Consider the following 19,042-nt stretch of genomic DNA (forward strand, 5'->3'; position numbering starts at 1 on the left):
TCAGGCTCTGGGCTGATGGCTCAGAGCCTGGAGCCTGTTTCCAATTCTGTGTCTCCCTCTCTCTCTGCCCCTCCCCCATTCATGCTCTGTCTCTCTCTGTCCCCAAAATAAATAAACGTTAAAAAAAGAGAAGAATACATTTATATAAAAAAAACAGGACATGCCAGAGCAATGTATATGCCCATTGTGAGGAAATAATAGTATGTAGAAATTTACATTGTTGGCCTTCCAGCAAGATGAAGAGAAGAATCTGGCTTAGTAAATGCCCCTCCCCCTTGAGTGTCTCCTGTGTCTGCTGTCATGGTGGTCCAATGATGTGGTCCTGGCTTGTCCTTGTAGCTGGTGCAGCTGCTGGTTCCGATTTTTGGGGCAGGATCTCTTCTAGTGGTTGCCTACGTCGGTTGTACTTGAATGGCTTGGAAGAAGACCAAAATTAAGAAAATTAAACCCATAAAAATTAGCCAAAATAAACAATTTTAAAATATGCTTATAAAATGCTTGTTTTCTAATATAATATAACGATTTTCTAAAGTGAGGGAGTGAACCATTTGAAAGTGGTTATACATGGTCTATAAAACTGATCTGATGTGCTGGTAAGAGTTCTTTGGTTTTTCTTGCCTTTCACTTGGCTGAGGCTAGGAAAGGCATTTTTTGTTATTTCTCTTTTTTTTTTAATTTATTTTTTAAATTTCCATCCAAGTTAGTTAGCATATAGTGCAACAATGATTTCAGGAGTAGATTCCTTAGCTCCCCTTACCCATTTAGCCCGTCCCCCTTCCCACAACCCCTCCAGCAACCCTGTTTGTTCTCCATATTTAAGAGTCTCTTCTGTTTTGTTCCCCTCCCAGTTTTTGTATTATTTTTGCTTCCCTTCTCTTATGTGCATCTGTTTTGTATCTTAGTCATATGATATTTATCTTCCTCTGACTGACTTATGTTGCTTAGCATAATACCTTCCAGTTCCATCCATGTAGTTGCAAATGGCAAGATTTCCTTCTTTTTGGTTGCCAAGTAATACTCCATTCTATATATATACCACATCTTTACCCCTTCATCCATCGATGGACATTTGAGCTCTTTCCATGCTTTGGCTATTGTCGATAGTGCTGCTATAAACGTTGGGGTTCATGTGCCCCTTTGAAACAGCATACCTGTACCCCTTGGATAAATACCTAGTAGTGCAATTGCTGGGTCATAGGGTAGTTTCAGTTTTAATTTTTTTGAGGGACCTCCATACTGTTTTCCAGAATGGCTGCACCAGTTTGCATTCCCAGGAAAAACATTTTTAAATTGAGCCCAGTGCAGTTTTCTTTGATTTTGAGACATTCAGGAATACTTTCATGGCAGGTTAACTTTAACCTATATTTATTATATTGTGTAATTAATCTCATGAACTCTATCTCACTCTGGACAAATCCAGGTTTCCTGAGTGTGACACACTAAGGGTCTTTGCCACAAATAAAATGTTGTGTATGTGTGTGTGTATACACACTTGTGAAGTTTTAAAGTGTTTAGTTGAGGCAGCAAATTTTAATAAGGAGTATAAATATGACATATTAAATATACTCAAACCTGTGTTCCCCAAAACTGACAAAAGTACATAGTTATTGGCTCTTGAAGTTGCTCCGAATTCACTGATCCTATTATGCAAGTGGTTGACAGCTGATTGTTTTTTGTTGTTGTTCCTTTAAGGAGATTTCAAGTGGTACCTTTAATGCTCTATGTTAACTACATCAAACTTTCTTTCTAGAAATCATTTCATGTGTATGAATCTGGGGTCATGACTATAATCGTTTTTCAGTGTTCTCCTGTTTTTTTTTTTCTTTTCCTATTGCATTAACTGTGACTTCAATATAATCAATTCATTCATTCAATAAACATTTCAAGCCCTATTGTGTGCATTTTGCATTAATTACTATAACAACTATAAAAATTGTTTAGCCTAGTTCAGTGTAACTTGGGGCACTAAGCCAATACTCTGGTGTGCTGTGTCCCTTTTACACCTATTGGTTGGAATGTTTTAAATTAAGACTAGAAGAGTAACAGTTCATGTGATATTTGGCGTGAATATTCGAAACGTCAGTGTTGGAATAATGTACCCTATTTCTTCACTGAGTTTTAGCGATGATTCCCTAAGTCAAGCCTGGCTTTTATAGCTGTGCTTTTGACTTAATTTATAATTGCATTTTAAAAAGTTCTCTTTGCATGTGTAAACATTCAAGTTTTTCCTCTGCCTTTGGAGTTTTTGTTGTATGAAGTATTCAGGAAATTAATCCATGTTTACAGTGTAGAGATTTTTTTTCCTAACCTTCAATTAATTGTCATGAGAACCAATATGAAGTTTTTGCTTCATAACAGGTGTGCTTAATAATAATTGGTCAAATATTTTCCTACCTCACGGTCTGAGTGAGTGTGTATATGTGGGGTGTGTGTGTGTTTGTCTGTGTTGGGGGGGGTATTGTTCTCTGGAATTGGGGTCAGGTGGTTAAGATGAGAATCAAATTAGTGCTTAAGGACTGAGTAGATGAAGCCCAAATCTTGAAGTACAAATTTTGGTTTCTTGGACAGTCATGGCTGTTGCGGGTTATTCGTATATATATTGGTATAACTTTTATTGCAATATGTTTGTCTATACCTTTATCGTAATGGAGACCAACTAAGTGGATTGGTAAACCCTGTCTACATATTTTCTAGAATGGGAAGCTGTTTGTCCATACACGCAAAAAATAACTGGTTTGGGAATATGGGATTCACAGGGTGGGGCAAGAGTTCATAGTTCAGAATGTTTGAAAGACACATAACTGGAAGGCACATGACTAGAGCCAATAGATTGGAATATGGGAAAACAGATTCTGGCTCGTTTCAGGGAATGTGCAAAGAGTTCATGAACTATGGCTTAGTGGATGCTAGGGGTGGATGGAACGATGAAGTAGGTCAGGTGTACAAATTCCCTTCCAAAGGAGGATGTCAGAAAGACCATGAATGGGACAGGACATAGGAATTTGAGCGGACCTGGGAATGAGGATTGGACCAGATGATCTTTAGGTTCCTTTCCAGTCCAGCCACTCTGTGATTTTTTAGGACATATTATATCCCCTGAAAAGTAAACAGTGAAGACACCAGCCTCTGAAGGGAAATTTCAGATTCAAGAGTTCAGGGTGCCCAGTGGTTTTTTTCTCTCCCATCTTCTGGAAATCCTCTTGCAATTACCCCTCTTCTACAGCATCAGCTTCTTTCTCCATGTGGGAGCATCTTCATTTTTTTATCAACTGCCTTAAGGTGTGAATGAGAAACAAAATTCCTCAAGCCAAAGTAGCCTGCCAGCTCCAGCCCAGCTTCTCTGCTCTCCGCCCTGGTGGAACTCCCAAAAGAGTTGTCTCTGCCTACGGTCTGCCCTTCTTGGTGCCCCTCCTCAGTCCTTCGCTCTCCAAAATCATTTCTGTTAAGGTCACCAGAGACTTCCTCTGTAAACCAATCCCGTGGCCGCGTCTCCATCCTCAACTTCCTGAACCTCCGCACTATTCTGCATCATCCACCCCTCTCTCTTCTTAAAATGCCTTCTCGACTTCCACTTTTCCACCTACCTCAGTAACCTGTCTTTGGAAGTTCTCTACATTCTGTGGTGGGCCGGCTCCATCCTTGACTCTTGTCCATACTCTCTGGGCAGTGTTTCTTAACCTGGCTTGGGGCTGCTGAAAATGTGCGAGTGGGTGGACCCTGAGAACTCAAATTAATTCAGAATCCCCAGGGAGGGCCATGAACATCAGTTGATAAAATGTTTTGTTTCTATGCTTTGTGACCTGACTGCACTAATGTGTGGCCAGCATTAAGAATCCAGGTGATGTTATCAGGTCCCATGGAATCGATACCAAATCCAGGTAATGACTCCCAAATTAATATGTGTAATACATCTCTCCCAAGTGCCAGGTTATTCGATTATTCTGTTGTCTGCTTTGCCCTTCCTCTAGGGATGGGCACCTTGATTTCACCGGCCCCCTTTTGCATCCCAACCTCGTCCCCTTTGATTGCCCTGCTCAGTCAACACATTGGATACACAGCGCTCAGGCTAAAAGCCTAGGTGACCTCTTGAGTTCCTTCCTTCCCTCGGGGCTACCCAGCTAATCCAATAGCAAGTCCTGTCCATTTTCCTTCCACATATGTATCTCCCACCTCTACCTACTTCTTCTGCTACTATCACTCCCCTTGTGCTTTTGCCTGCCTGCCTCGGCCACTTCATCCCATGTAGTCAGAATGACCTTATAAAACCCAGCAGACTGTTGGGGTGCCTGGGTGGCCCAGTTGGTTAAGTGTCTGACTCTGGATTTCGGCTCAGGTCAGGCTCTCACAGGTCATGGTTTTGAGCCCTGAGTGGGGCTCTGTGCTAACAGTACAGAGCCTGCCTAGGATTCTCTGCCAATCAATCAATCAATAAGATTCTCTGCCTCTAAACAAACAAACATTAAAAAAAAAAAAAAAAACCCAGCAGCCTGTGTGATTTCCTTGCTTCCCACCCTCCTATGTGTTCCCATCACAGTCAAAAAGTCTGTACTCCTGACCATGAGCCACAAGGCTCCCTTGACATGGCCCCACCCAACTCCCCAACCTCATCTCTCAACACTCCCGCCTCCCTCAGTCCTGTCAGGCCACACTGCCTCCTTGCTGTTCCTCACACTTTCCAAGCTTGTGTCTACCTCAGAGCCTTTGCACCCCCCCTCCCTCTGCCTGGGGGGTCCTTGCTCCCTACCCCCTGCACTTGTTCCTTGACTGTCTCCCACTCTCCTCTCAGGCTTCTGCTCAGATGTTGCCCCAGGAGAAGGCCCATCCAGAATGTTCCCCTTTCCCCTCCCTCTGTCCTTTCTTCTCATTTATCTCTGTTTGACATGCTGTGTTTCTAGCTCTTTCAGTGGAACTTTTTGCACTGCTCTATCCCAGCACCATAAACCATGCCCGTACCTAATAGATGGCCAACATACTCTGAAAAACAGAGCACCACTCCTTGAGGCCTGGTCTCGGAACCTTGTGTCTTGTCACCCCTGTGGCTCCTGACGCCTTTTCTCACCTGTGAGCAGGACCATGCTGGCTGTAGCCAGAATCCACTGCTAAGTTTATCTCAGAATGTACTCTCTTCTGCTCCCTCTTGTGTGGGTCCCTGTCTGCTCACAGAGGACTCCAAAAATAGAGAAGGGTGGGAAGAAATAGAGCATTTTAGTGATAGGTGGATGGACACCCTTCTGTCTCTTCTTGTCTGTTCAGTCAAGTCCCTACCGCTCCTGTTTTCTACATACAGACTTTTCTTTGATGATCTACTCTCCTGATTATCTTCTAGCTTCTCTCTGTTCCCTTTCATCTCCTTTGAAGTCCCCTCCCTCTTCTTTGTCCCTTAAATATTGATATGTTAGGGCTTGGTCTGGCTGTTCTGCTATTCTGACTCTACTCTCTTCCTCGGCCATCTTACCCATTCCTGGGCCTTCAGATCCCCTAAATGGCAGTGACTTCCAAATTTATATTTCAAGCCCAATCTCTTGTCTAGGTTCTAGACCTGCATGTGCAGCTGTAGAATGCTCCACAGCACAAATGTCTCACAGACAACTCAATTTCAGTGTGAAATGAGGTGAACTGACCTTCTCTCCCAGTTTCCTCCAGTAGATTATCCAGCTGACTATCCCGAAACCTGCAAGGAATCTTCCCCTATCTCCCCACTATGTTCCATCCATTGCCAATATGATCAACATTACCAATGTTAAGTAGCTGTAGGAATCCCTGGGTGGCTCAGTTGGTTGAGCATCCGATTCTTGATTTCAGCTCAAGTCATCATCTCATGGATTGTGAGTTCAAGCCCCATGTTGGGCTCTGTGATGATGGTGCGGAGCCTGCTAGGGATTTTTTCTCCTTCTCTCTCTGTCCCTCCAGTACTCTCTGTCTCATTAACTTAAAAAAAAAAAAAAATATATATATATATATATATATATACACACACACACACACACACACAGCCATAGAATCTGTATACTGCTTCTCACTGTTTCCTGCCACCAACCACGACTAGGCTACCACCATCACCTCTTACCTAGATGACTTCAAGGACAGACGGTTTGCCCCAACCCCCTCCCACCCCTAGGGCAGTCTGGCCTCCTGAGCTGACATTGGTCTTTATAAAATATCCATCTGATTGTGTCATCTCCTGACTAAGATGCCTTATTGGGATTTTGACAGAGTCTAAACTTTTAAACAGCACTTATAGGAAGGATCCTTAATAACCTGTTCTCAATGGTGCTATACCTGTTGGAATTTCTTGGAAGTATCTGCTTCCCTCCTTCCACACCCCCATCCCATCACCCCGGCACACACACAGAACCTCCTTTGGCCCCTTGTGTATCATGAATCCTCAGGGCCACCATGGGGCACAGTAAGACCTCAATAGATATTTGTTGAGTAAATGTGGGAAGGTGATAGCCCTGGATTGTAATTGTCCTTGTTCCCCAGTTCTGATTTGCCTTGCCTTAAAAACTGAAAGTTTTCCAGAGTCAAAAATTTCTGTTTTGAGGCACCTGGGTGGCTCAATCGGTTAAGCATCCAACTTCAACTCAGGTCATGATCTCATGGTTCATGGGTTCAAGCCCCGCATCAGACCCTGTGCTGACAGTACAGAGCCTGCTTGGGGTTCTCTCTCTCTCTCTCTCTCTCTCTCTCTCTCTCACTCTGCCCCTCCCCTGCTCACTCTCTCGCCCTGTCTCTCAAAATAAACATAAACAAATTTTTTCTCTTTTGTTCAGTAGTCCTGGGTATGTGTTTCCCCTCAGCTCTGTACTTTCCAGGGGGTTATTTAAAAAAAAAACAACCAAACATGGAACTAAGAGAAGTTTGTGGGCATCTTCTAGCAAATCATCTGTGCTCTTTGAATGGCCATTGAGTGCTGTGCTTAGGAGGCTGCCAAACAGGGCAGAGAAAGCAAACCACCCTCATGACCTAGTGGCGAGCGCGGAGGCAGACTGGCCACGGCATGCGCCTCTGTGGTGAACTTTTTCAACGTGAGCGTGCGTAAGCCAGGCTCCAAATACCTGCGACTTGCTGTGACTTGTCTGAACTGTTTATTGAATTTTTTAAACCTGTCTGGGAAGGAGGCTAGAACACAGTGTGCCTTGGTCTTATCTTAAGTTGATCTTATTTAAAAGGAATAGACAAGAACTTAATCATGTTTAACTTGTAGTGATATACATAGGACTTTCGGTCTCCGTTGTCAAGAATCTAAAGGAGAATGAGGAAGGGTTTTTTTCCTTAGAAGACCCTGGTCTGTATTTCAGACTTCGCCTGCGGGGCTGGGAGCTACTTACTGGGTGAGGTTTCCCCCCTCCGTCCTCTTCAAACTCCTACCTGGGGGCACCTGGAGGGCCCAGGTGGTTAAGCATCCAATTTTGGCTAAGGTCTTGATCTCATGGTTCGTGGGTTCTAGCCTGGCTTTGGGCTGTGTGCCAACGGTATGAGCCTGATTGGGATTCTCTCTCTTCCTCCCCATCTCTTTGCCCCTCCCCCACTCACATGTTTTTCTCTCTCTCTCAAAACAAATACACTTAAAAAAAAAAAAAAAAACCAACAACTCTTATCTGTGACCTCTTCAGGATAAGGATTTGAGGGACCAACCGTCAGTGCTGAGTCAGAGGGTAAGCCAGAAGAGAATGACACACTTCCTGCCCTAAGTTCTAGGGAGTTTTTCTGGTTTGTTTTCTGTTTTGCTTTGAAGATTCCCTAAGAAGATTGCCCTGACCCGTCTTTGGATCAGCAACCTCTGTTTATTTTTGTGATCTCCTAGGATATCCACCCTGCTCTACCTTCTTATCACTCACAGGTTTTACAAACAAAAAGCTTTTTTTTTTTTTTTAAGTTTTTTAATGTTTATCTATTTTTGAGAGGAGAGAGACAGACAGAGCACAAGCAGGGGAGGGGCAGAGAGAGAGGAAGACACAGAATCTGAAGCAGGCTCCAGGCTCTGAGCCATCAGCACAGAGCCTGACGTGGGGCTCGAACTCACAAACCACGAGATCGTGACCTGAGCCGAAGTCAGCCACTTAACTGATTGAGCCACCCGGCACCCCTACAAAAAACTTTTAAAAATCTTTATTGCAAAAGTTTCACATGCTTGTGTCATATATCTATCAACTACAATTTGACTCAAAAAATGAAAAATGGGAGCAAGGGAGAAGGGAGAAAAAAAAGATACTCCTTAATTTTACCACCCAGAAAAAAAGTTTGTGAATATCACTCCAGGCTTTTTCCTGTATGCCTCTAGTTTTTCCCTACAAAAATTATATGGTACTTAATAAAATTTCTTTTATATATTGCTTTGTAGCCTTTGTGAAGAGTTCCCATCTTATTAATTACTTGACACGATCCTTTTGAAAGACTGTATTACATGCCATTATACGGACGTGCCATAATTCACTTCAGCCGATCCTCCGTTTGGACAGCGGGGCTGTTTCCAGGCTCTGGCATTATTAGAACCCCACACAACTCCCTCGTACTACAGCTGCCCACACTTGTCCCTGTTTCATTGGAGGTATTCTTGGAAGTGGCTCAAAGGGCGTGTGGAGTTTTCAGGTTTTGATCTTTATTGCCACTTTGCCTTCCAGACAATTTGACCTGCTTTATATTCCCACCATATAATATAAACTTCTCACCATGTCCTGTATGGCACTGTCTGTGCTGGCCCATGCTTGACTCCCATCTGCTCCCCACACTCATCTCCCCCATGCTTCCCCCATGTGGCCACACCGGCCCCTTTTCTGCCCCTTCCCCCCCCCCCCCCCCCCCCACCGAAGCGTGCTGACATTGTCCTGTTTTGGCTGGAGTACCTGCTCTTCCCACTGCCTAGCCTGCTCTTCCTCTGGCTCTTGGCATTGTCCTCTGAGGCCACCTCTGCCAGGGTGGTCTCCATCACACCCCGTTTGTTTCCAGTCTGCCACTGCTCACCATCTGTCCTTTTTTTTTTTTTTTTGGTTTTTATTTTTGAGACAGAGAGAGCGCGTGAGTGGGGGAAGGGCAGAGGGAGAAGGAGACACAGAATCTGAAGCAGGTTGCAGACTCCCAGCTGTCAGCACAAAGCCCGATGTGGGGCTCGAATCCACGAACTGTGAGATCATGACCTGAGCCGGTTAGATGCTTAACCGACTGAGTCACCCAGATGCAACCCCACCCCCTGCTTCTTGTTTCTTTTCTTTTTTTTTTTAATTTTTTTTTAACGTTTTATTTATTTTTGAGACAGGGAGAGACAGAGCATGAACAGGGGAGGGTCAGAGAGAGGGAGACACAGAATCTGAAACAGGCTCCAGGCTCTGAGCTGTCAGCACAGAGCCCGACGCGGGGCTCGAACTCACGGACCGTGAGATCATGACCTGAGCTGAATTTGGACCCTTAACCGACTGAGCCACCCAGGCGCCCCTCTTTTTTCTTTTTTTAATTCCATTGTCCAGCCATCCAGGCATGGACTATGGTTATTTTTTTAAGATTTATTTATTTACTTATTTATTTTGAGAGACAGAGAACAAGCATGAGCAAGGTAGTGGCAGAGAGAGAGGGGGGAGAGAGAGAATCCCAAAGAGGCTCCATGCTATCAGCACAGAGCCTGATGTGGAGCTAGAGTTCACCAGGCCCGAGATCATGACCTGAGCAGAAATCTAGAGTCGTATGCTGAACCGACTGAGCCACCAGACGCCCCACCATCTTGTCCTTTAATTATTTGTGTGTTTTGTTGGCTGCCATCTCTTCCCCCCACCATTGAAAGTCAGTTCTGTAGCTCAGGCTTCCTCATGTATTCTCCTCCCCACCGTGTTCCCAGCATCTAAATCCGTACCTCGCATGCAGTAGGTACTGGATAAATGCGGGTTGATTCTGTTGAATGAATGGAGAAGTCTCCCTGACGTCCAAGAATGTGCAGTGTAGTGTGGATAAGGAAATGTGCAGAGCAGGGGCTATCCCTTGGAGCAAAATGTGCTGAACGCTGTACGAAACTTCCGAGTGGCATAGGGAGACAGAAGTGAGAGCTGACCACTGGCTCCGAGCATCACCCAGGCCCCGCGTGAGGTGAGCCCCGGGCTCTGTAATTGATGATGATGGAAAGGACCCAAGGGGCCGGGGCATGGGGGTGAGCGGAGGCCCAGTGGGAGGACCATGGGAAGTACTCTGCGGCCAGGATTCGGGGCCACCTGAAACCTTGACATGCCAGTGTGGACTCTGACCCATGAGCAGCAGGGAAGCACTGCACGTGGCCCCCCAGAGGGCGACATGGTAAGTGACGATGTGGAAGCACCTTTTAAATGTACTTCTTGGCACAGGTGGTGGTGTTAAGGTGACAGAGCCGCACTTGGGGAAGATATCCTGGGAGGGTGACTAAGTGGAAGGAGAAGGAAGTTCAGGCCAGAGGATGACACCTGGGGTGACAGGGAAGGCCGGAGGGGCAGTTGGGGAGGGCAGAACAGGAGGATTTGGGGGAGGGTAGGGGGAGCGAGGGGTCCGCAGTGACTCTGAGTCTGAATGACCAGTGGGTAGGTGAGATACGGAGCCCCACAAGAAAAAGGTGTTATGGAGCGAGGAAGCATACGAATCTAGTCTGGGTCCACCCCTTTGCTGGACCAGTGAGCACTGTGTAGATTGAACCCGCTCGTGTGCCCTCCTTTGCCCTGAAGAACCTCGGGTGATGAGAACATAGAGCAGGGGGGCCAGAAATTATCACAGGATAGGGGTCTTGGGCTCCCATGGCCCCCTTCTCATCTGACAGCCCAATGGGAAGGGGAAATGGGGCTCCAGCCTCTCCCCAGGGGATTAGAGGTGGTTTGCTGACCGTGTCCACTCCCAGTCACAGGTGGAAGGAGTGGTGTCAGCTTGCCGTTGGGTAAACATGTTCAGTTGTGAGGCTGAGGATGATGGTACGGAGGACAGGTGGCTGTGTGTTGGCTGCATGTGCACAGGCACTCTGGGGACATATGTCACCCTGAAGTGGGTGACACAGCACCCTTTCCCTGCAAATGGGCAAACCCCATGTGTGTTTCTCCTGAAGGGGAATATCTGGGAAATTTTACTCAATATGTGGCTGTAGTTTCGGATTATTCTCTAAATTGAAAAGTTTTTGAATGTCAGTGTTTTAGGTTTGAAAATAGCCACAGGGATAAAAACTACATAAAGACCAAGCTCTCTCTCTGAAGGAAGAAGGGCAAGTGGAACTGCGTGCTGGCATCCCCTGGAAGGTTGTCTTCTCAAGAAACCACCTTGGGGCGCCTGGGTGGCTCAGTCGGTTAAGCATCTGACTCTTGATTTTGGCTCAGATCATGATCTCATGGTTCATGAGTTCGAGTGCCGCATGGGGCTCTGTGCTGACAGCGTGGAGCCTGCTCGGGATTCTTTGTCTCCCTCTCCCTGCCCCTCTTCTACTCACTCTCTCTCAAAATAAATACATTAACATTAGAAGGAAGGAAGGAAGGAAGGAAGGAAGGAAGGAAGGAAGGAAGGAAGAAAGGAACCGCCTTGTGCCCCCTTTAACGCAGGAGTTTAACAGCATCCCAATGAAAATGAGATGAAAACAGCTAAAGCATGGTGGGAAGGCAGCAGGACTTGGTGAATGAGTGACCATCAAGCTGAGAGCGGAATCAGCAGTGACCACAAACATGGTAGTGTTGGAACCCAGAGAGGTTAAAACAGAGGGGAAAATAATTGGGTTTGGCAGTGGAGGAACGTTGAGGAATTCAGCTCGGGAAATATCAGATGTTGCCTATTAACTAGAAATACTAGAAATTTATAGAGAAATTGACTCGGCAATTGGAGGGTTTTTCCTTGGCAAATGGAAAGTTTCATTAGTTTAGTATTTTATCACTAGGGACCCTGCTCAGTTTTACATGCGGGTTTGCAGTGGAAGAATGCTATAAAGTGTCAGGACTCCGTTTATATGCATTTCAACAGAAAGGAAGCTGCATTCAAGTGCCAGCATATTTACTGCAGCAGACGCTCAGTGTTTTTTGCCTTGTAAATGCTGATCTTAGTGTTTTCATGGGTGGTGCCGGTGCGAATAGGGCTTTGTGTCTGAGGAAGACAGACGTAAATGCTCATTCTGAAGTCCTAGGATCCCGTTCTCACCACAGCTGCACGGCTAACCAGCCTAGCGGTGTGATTTGGGGCACAGCTTTCAGCTTCCTCAGGCTGCTTCATTTTTTTTAAATGTTTATTTATTTTTGAGAGAGAGAGACACGGAGAGACAGACAGAGCATGAGTGGGGGAGGGGCACAGAGAGAGGGAGACACAATCTGAAGCAGGCTCTGGGCTCTGAGCTGTCAACACAGAGCCCGACATGGGGCTAGAACTCACAAACATTGAGATCATGACCTGAGCTGAAGTTGGATGCTTAACCGACTGAGCCACTCAGGTACACCAGGCTGCTTCATTTTCTTTGCTTGTGAAGAAAGGTTAGATGATATCAGTGGTCTTGCCATCCCTGAAGTTGTGTGAATTTTAAGAAATAAAAGTGGTGGTTTTTTTCTTTCTGTTTTTTTGGCAGGGGTGGGGGCTCTGAGTAGCATTTTATAAAATTTATACTTAAACCATAGAAACTACATACGATCTGATAGAAAGATCTGCCTTCCCACACTTTTTAAAAAAATTTTTTAAAACATGTTTGTTTATTTTTGAGACAGAGAGAGACAGAGTGCAAGTGGGGAATGGGCGGAGAGAGAGGGCGACACAGAATCTGAAGCAGGCTCCAGGCTCCGAGCCATCAGCACAGAGACCGATGCAGGGCTTGAACTCATGAACCACGAGATCATGACCTAAGTTGAAGTCGGATGCTTGACCGACTGAGCCACCCAGGCACCCCGCCCCCCCCAACCCCGGAACTTATTTTTTGTGCAGCTCTTTTCTGGGGGAGGCTGTGAACAGCAGCAGACCTCATAACAGATCTGAGAAATCTCCTTCCCAGTCCTGTTCTGATGCCAGCGCTGCCCCTTCCCCCACCACAGCTCCAACTCACCCTGTTTCACTTACCGCTTTCCTGGCTTTGAAAGGTGGGTTAGCAGGTGTTCTTTTTTTTTCTAGACACTGACCTATTTATGCTTTCCGTGATACAATATTAAGAGAAAAAAGCCAACAGATTTGGCTCAGGACATACCTGGGTTCCCAGGCTGGCACTGCCCTGAGCAGGCATGTTACATTTAGGGAACTCCCTGTCCTCACCTGTGACCTGGACAGCAGGGTGCCCACCTCCTGAGGTTTTGGTGAGGACCGGGTGAACATAGGGAAGACATCACACACACTCGCTGGCATCGAGAGGGTGCCGGACACTGGCGAGATTTTCGCAGCCTTGTCTAGGCACAAACCATGGGCTTCTCTGCCGGTGCAAACCTCCTTTGGTGAGAGAGGGTGAGTCCGACCGCCCGCCGTCTCTGCGACAGCATCTGTGCAATGCTTCTGGAGTACCTTCCCAAGCTGGGGCACTCACTCTTCTAGAATAACTCCCGATCAGCCCTGCTTTGCCCATGACTGCTTTCTCCTTGAAGAGGAGAGGAGAGTCAAAGGGAAGCAAGTCAAATTATTTGGGGCCGTGGCTTTAGGGAGGCTGTTGAAAGAGTTGAGGTGGCTGGAGGAGGCAGAGGAGAGGAGGTCTGGAGAGGACCTAAGGCGGGGACAGGGTCATCATTCTTCGTGGCAGCCATGGTAGCATATCCCAGGGACTAGGGAGCGTCTTGGAAAGGCCAGAGCATGAAGCTCAAGGTGTTCTGTAGACATTTCCAGTTCTGTCTCTCAGGCTGTAAAATCGGATGAAGGAAACAAATGCAGGTATCTTTTTCATGCAGGCACCAATTTCACGAATGCTCTGGTGATGAATGTGCTGCTGATAAGGATGTGGGTGACTGTCAGGCAATCTTGTTCACGGGGGTATGTCATGAGCAGTCGATGAAACTAGGCCAGAGATGGTGTGTGCTCCGGAGATTGTTCTGGGAGGGCAGGGCTTGTGACGTCCTGTTGACTGTGCTGCTTAACCTCTTTAGCTCTGCCAGTCTCTTTGGAAATTGGGATTGCCACCCACTTTCCCTGGGTGTGGGGACAGTGAAATGATTTCAGTGATAGTGCCTTGCTCTGAGATGCCTAGATAGCACAGAGCACGTGCATACCCAAGAAGAGAATCTGGTTTTCTACCTGCCAGTGTCATGTGGCTGCAGATCTCATAGATGGACCCAGGCTTGCCTAACGATGACTTATTTAGGATCACGGTGAAACTCCAGAGCGCTTCTGTCATCAGCAGTGCCAGGAGCGGGTGACTGCAGGCGTTGGGGTGCTGAGAAGTTTGCTTCAGCTGCAGAGCTGTGCTTACCAGAAAAGATGTCCCTGTGCATTCCCTAGCAAAGCTGGATCTGGACAGATTCCTCGGTCCCTGGGCCCCCAGGCAGAGTTTCCAGGGCTGTGTCCTCTCCCTTCCCTGCCTCAGAGCAGGTATCTCTTTTGGTATCTCTTTCAGGCTCCTCTCTGAATTAGTGATGCTCCAGCTTTGGGACACCACCACAGTTGTTGGTCCTTGAATCGACCTTGAGTGGCTTAATTTGCAAGTCCTAAGAAAGCATACAAGAGCTGTATTCATAGCTACAAAGGCAACTGAAAAGAGTTAGATGTTGTTTTTTTAAGTTTATTTATTTATTTATTTATTTATTTATTTATTTATTTAGAGAGAACCAGTGGGAGAAGACAGAGAGAGAGAGAAGGAAAGAATCCCAAGTAGGTTCTGCACTGTCAGCACAGAGCTTGACATGGGGCTCAAACTCACAAAACCCTGAGATCATGACCTGAGCTGAAACCAAGAGCCGGATACATAACCAACTAAGCCACACAGGCGCCCCTTACAGCTTTTTTTTTTTAAGTTTATTTATTTATTTTTAGAGAGAGAGAGAGAGAGAGAGAGAGATAGTGTAAGTGGGGGAGGGTGGAGAGAGAGAGGGAGAGAGAATCCCAGTCTCCACACCTGTCAGCACAGAGTTCATGTGGGGCTCGATCCCATGAACTGTGAGATCACCACCTGAGCTGAAACCAACAGTCACATACTCAACCAATGAAGCCACACAGGCGTCCCTTAAAGCTTTTTTTTTTCTGTAAGTTTGTTTATTTATTTATTTTGAGAGAGAGGAGAGAGCGCAAGTGGGGGAGGGGCAGAGAGAGAGGGAGACCGAGAATCCCAAGCAGGTTTGATATTGTTTTACATAAAGCTGTTTTGTTCCATGAATCTTCCTGATCTTTAGTTCTGTGGCTCTTCCTTCCCAAATGAAGGAAGTGAGCTGAATATTTTAACTACAGATGCTGGGACTTCTTGAAGCAGCAAACTTTGAATGGATCCGAGCCTATAAGATCGAGGCATTCTGGTCTCAAGGGAGAGAAGAGGGAGGGATGTCTTAAGGATATGCCCCCCCCCCCCCCCCGTCTAGTTTGTAACCCATCCCGATGTGTTGATTTTATTCTCCATTGCTGGAGAGCTTTCTCCAAAAGCAGAAATTGGCCCTCCCTGACTATGCCTGGAGCATGTGCGACAGGGTCCTGCCGCCATGTTGGCCGCTGTGATTCTGTACGCCTCTTCCTCCAGTCTTCCCTCCCCTTCACGGTGCTGCTTCTCCTCTCCAGCAGTAGTGGACAGAGTGGTTCTTGGCAGCCACGTAGCCATGCAGCTACCACCAAGGTAGTATTTTAAGGAAACATGAGAGAACAGTTCCTCTGTTTAGACGTGGTATTTCTGCTCTTTACAAAAACTGTGTAGCTTGGAATTGCCAATGCGTTAGTGTCTGCAAGGTCGTAGGATTACAATCTTTTTAAAAAATGTTTATTTATATATTTTGAGAGAGAGTGTGGGAGCAGGGGAGGGGCAGAGAGGGAGGAAGACAGAGAATCCCAAGCAGGCTCCGCACTGTCAGCGCAGAGCCTCACATGGGTCTCAAACTCCTAAACCATGAGATCATGACTTGAGCTGAAACCAAGAGTCAGATGCTTAACCATCTGAGCCACCGGGTGCCCCCCTAGTGATTAGAATCTTGGACTTCCAAGAGGAATAGTATCTTGGCATCTTCTCTGACCCTTAGTCTCTGATGAAGTGGTCATGTCATTAACGGGCCAGTGAGAATTTGGGGACATAACACAAGGAATGAAGAAGGATGGTTTCTAAGGTGTAAAAGTTCGAACCATCATGAGGTAGTCACATGATAATGTAGGCTATAAAGAAAATAAGTAATGGATAATGTGTTTGTAAATTGGCATTGATTTGGTATCTCTTTCAGGCTCCTCTCCGAATTAGTAGTAGGCATTTGGTTTATAATTCAGGTCAACAATAATGCTCGTTGCTATTTAATCCCTCACTGTACATCCCGTGGTTCTCTTTACGTCCTGATAGGGATTCTGTGAGGTAGATGATGTTATTCTTATTTGAATGAGAATAAAATCGCTCAGAGAGGTGAAGTAACTTGCAATACTAAAAAACCAGGAAGTGGCAGGGCATCTGGGTGGCTCAGTCAGTTCAATGTCCGACTTTGGTGCAGGTCATGATCTCGCAGTTCGTGGGTTCGAGCCCCTCATTGGGCTCTATGCAGACAGCTCAGAGCCTGGAGCCTGCTTCGGATTCTCTGTCTCCCTCTCTCTCTGCCCCTCTCTCATTCTCACTCTGTCTCTCTCTCTCTCAAAAATAAACATTAAACAAAACAAAACAAAACAAAACAAAACAAAACAAGAAACACCCAGGAAGTGGCATAGCTGGACTGTGAACCAGGCCTAGCAGACTCCAGCATATTTGTCCATTGCATTCCACTTGGCTTCCTTTTTGCCGAGTTTCTGGTAGGCTCAAGACAGTGTTATTGCTCTGGAGGATAAAAATAAAATCAAGAAACCTACCGTGTATGGGGCACCTGGGTGACTCAGTTAGTTAAGTGACTGACTCTTGATCTTGGCTCAGGTCACGATCTCACAGGTTTGTGAGATGGAGCCCCGCATTGGGGTCTACGCTGACTGTGTGGAGCCTGCTTGGTATTCTCTCTGTCTCTCTGCCCCTCCCACAATCATGCGTGTGCTTGTGTGTACCCTCTCTCTCTCTCTTTCCAAATAAATTAACTTAGAAAGCAAGAGAAAGAAAGAAAGAAAGAAAGAAAGAAAGAAAGAAAGAAAGAAACCTACTGTGTAGTTGGGAATAAGACAGGTATGCCCCTAAAGGTAATTTACAGACAACCTGTGATAGGTACCCGGAATGTGTTACCAAGGAAGTTGAACTGAGGTGCCATGGGGGTTAAAGGGAGAGGCTGAGGGGCTCCTGGGTGGCTCAGTCAGTTAAGCCTCCGACTTCGGCCCAGGTCATGATCTCACGGTTTGTGAGTTTGAGCCCTACTTCTGGCTCTGTTCTGACAGCTCAGAGCCTGGATCCCACTTCGGATTCTGTGTCTCCCTCTCTCTCTGCCCCTTCCCTGCTCGCATTCTGTCTCTCTCTCTCTCTCTCTCTCAAAAATAAAGAAGCATTAAAAAAAAAAGGGGGGGGGGGAGAGGATGAGATCACGCATGCTGGTTGGGATGCTCAAAGTCTTCATTGAGGCAGTGCACTTGGAATTGGGCCTTGCAGGACTGGTAGAATCTTGCTCAGTGGGGATAGATAAGGGAACAATTTGTGGGTAGTAGTGATTATCAAATGTACAGGGAAATCAATAAGCTTCTAAAGAGATTATTAGATAATATAGATGCATGTATCTTTATATATGTCCACGTGTGTCTTGTGTGTGCCTGGATACAGTCACCCACACATTCTTTATAATGACCTTATATTCTTTTGGGGGCACCTGGGTGGCTCAGTCGGTTAAGCATCTGACTCTTGATTTTGACTCAGGTCATGATCTCACGGTTCCATGAGCTTGAGCCCTGCGTCCAGCCCACACAGACGATGCAGAGCCTGATTGAGATTCCCTCCCTCTGTCTCTGCCTCTTCCCTGTCTCAAAATAAATAAATAAACTAAAAAAAAAAAAAATCTTAAACAAAAATAAAGACTTTCTATTTTTTCAAAAGCAGAAGACTAATGGTTTTAAGTCACAACATTGTCCAAACTCTGTTCTCCACTTCTACCTAGAACAAGAATATGTCTAAGCAGCAGTTACTATTAATAGACATTCATGTTTATACCGGCCAGGTAGGAATGAACTGGTTTTTTTCTTTTGTGTCATTTTTCTTTCCCCCCCCCAGGCATCTAACTGCTGCCTTTTTTTTCTTTCTAAGTATTGGCTCTTCTTTTCTAGCATGTTGAAACGTTAGACTTCCTGTTTCTGCTTGATTTTGAAATTATCTCCTGTTCGCCTATCACAGGTAATCCCTGGGTTTCTGTGTAGACACAGTTTATGGGCAGCCAGTGCAGGCAGCAACCAGTCCCTTCCCATTGTGGATGTGGAGACCTCTCCGGATTCACAATTAAAGGCTCCATAATGCATTCCACTACAGGTGACGAAACCCAGCTCCCAGAATAACAAGCAAGACAGCTTTTAAAGTGACTGCTGTTGACCAGTGTCTTCTGTGCGTTTGTTTGGTAAACGTATGGTGGATTTTTTTTTTTTTTTTTTTAAAGAATGGTATAAATTCTTTGGAATTATTCTCGGGGGAAGGCTGACTCTTCCTGAAGGCAATACAGTTACCATAGAATCCCTATCAACAGAGTGGCCGTGTATGTTCCTCTGGTCTTTGTGACTACCAAGACGCCGTGAAGCCGTCCTTCTGACCGAGGACGGGGGCGGGAAATGCTGAAACTAGGTGAGTTAAAAGTGCCCTCAGACTAACTTGGTGTAATATGTTGGAATTTGGCAGAATGTTCAGATGACTAAGTAATGTGGTGTTGCTGTCTGCAAGGGAATAACATTTGGTCGCGGCTTTGTAAAGTGGTTGTGTCGAACAAATCACTGCTTTTCTTTTTTCTGTAACTGGGTGTGGGGCCCTGGTGTTGAGCTGACGGAGGTATGAAATAGTGTAGGTGGAAAAAATGGCATCTGAAGTTTGCATGTAGATGGTTTCGTCTGTAAA

General features: G+C 45.9%; 1 protein-coding gene across 2 annotated transcripts in view; it reads left to right on the plus strand.

The window, feature by feature from the left end:
• TNFAIP8 (TNF alpha induced protein 8) overlaps positions 1–19,042 on the plus strand; it is a 133,061-nt gene that overhangs the window by 50,671 nt on the left and 63,348 nt on the right. The window contains exon 1 of one of the 2 annotated variants that reach the window (XM_043586020.1): positions 18,439–18,775. The exons of the other annotated variant lie outside the window; for it this stretch is intronic. Within the exon in view, the coding sequence (XP_043441955.1) occupies positions 18,763–18,775 (13 nt within the window). The 5' untranslated portion in view covers positions 18,439–18,762. Of the gene's footprint in view, positions 1–18,438; positions 18,776–19,042 lie in introns of those variants that run through there. 2 annotated transcript variants of the gene reach the window in all.

This window comes from Prionailurus bengalensis, chromosome A1, assembly GCF_016509475.1.
Source record: "Prionailurus bengalensis isolate Pbe53 chromosome A1, Fcat_Pben_1.1_paternal_pri, whole genome shotgun sequence".
Classification (NCBI taxonomy): domain Eukaryota; kingdom Metazoa; phylum Chordata; class Mammalia; order Carnivora; family Felidae; genus Prionailurus; species Prionailurus bengalensis.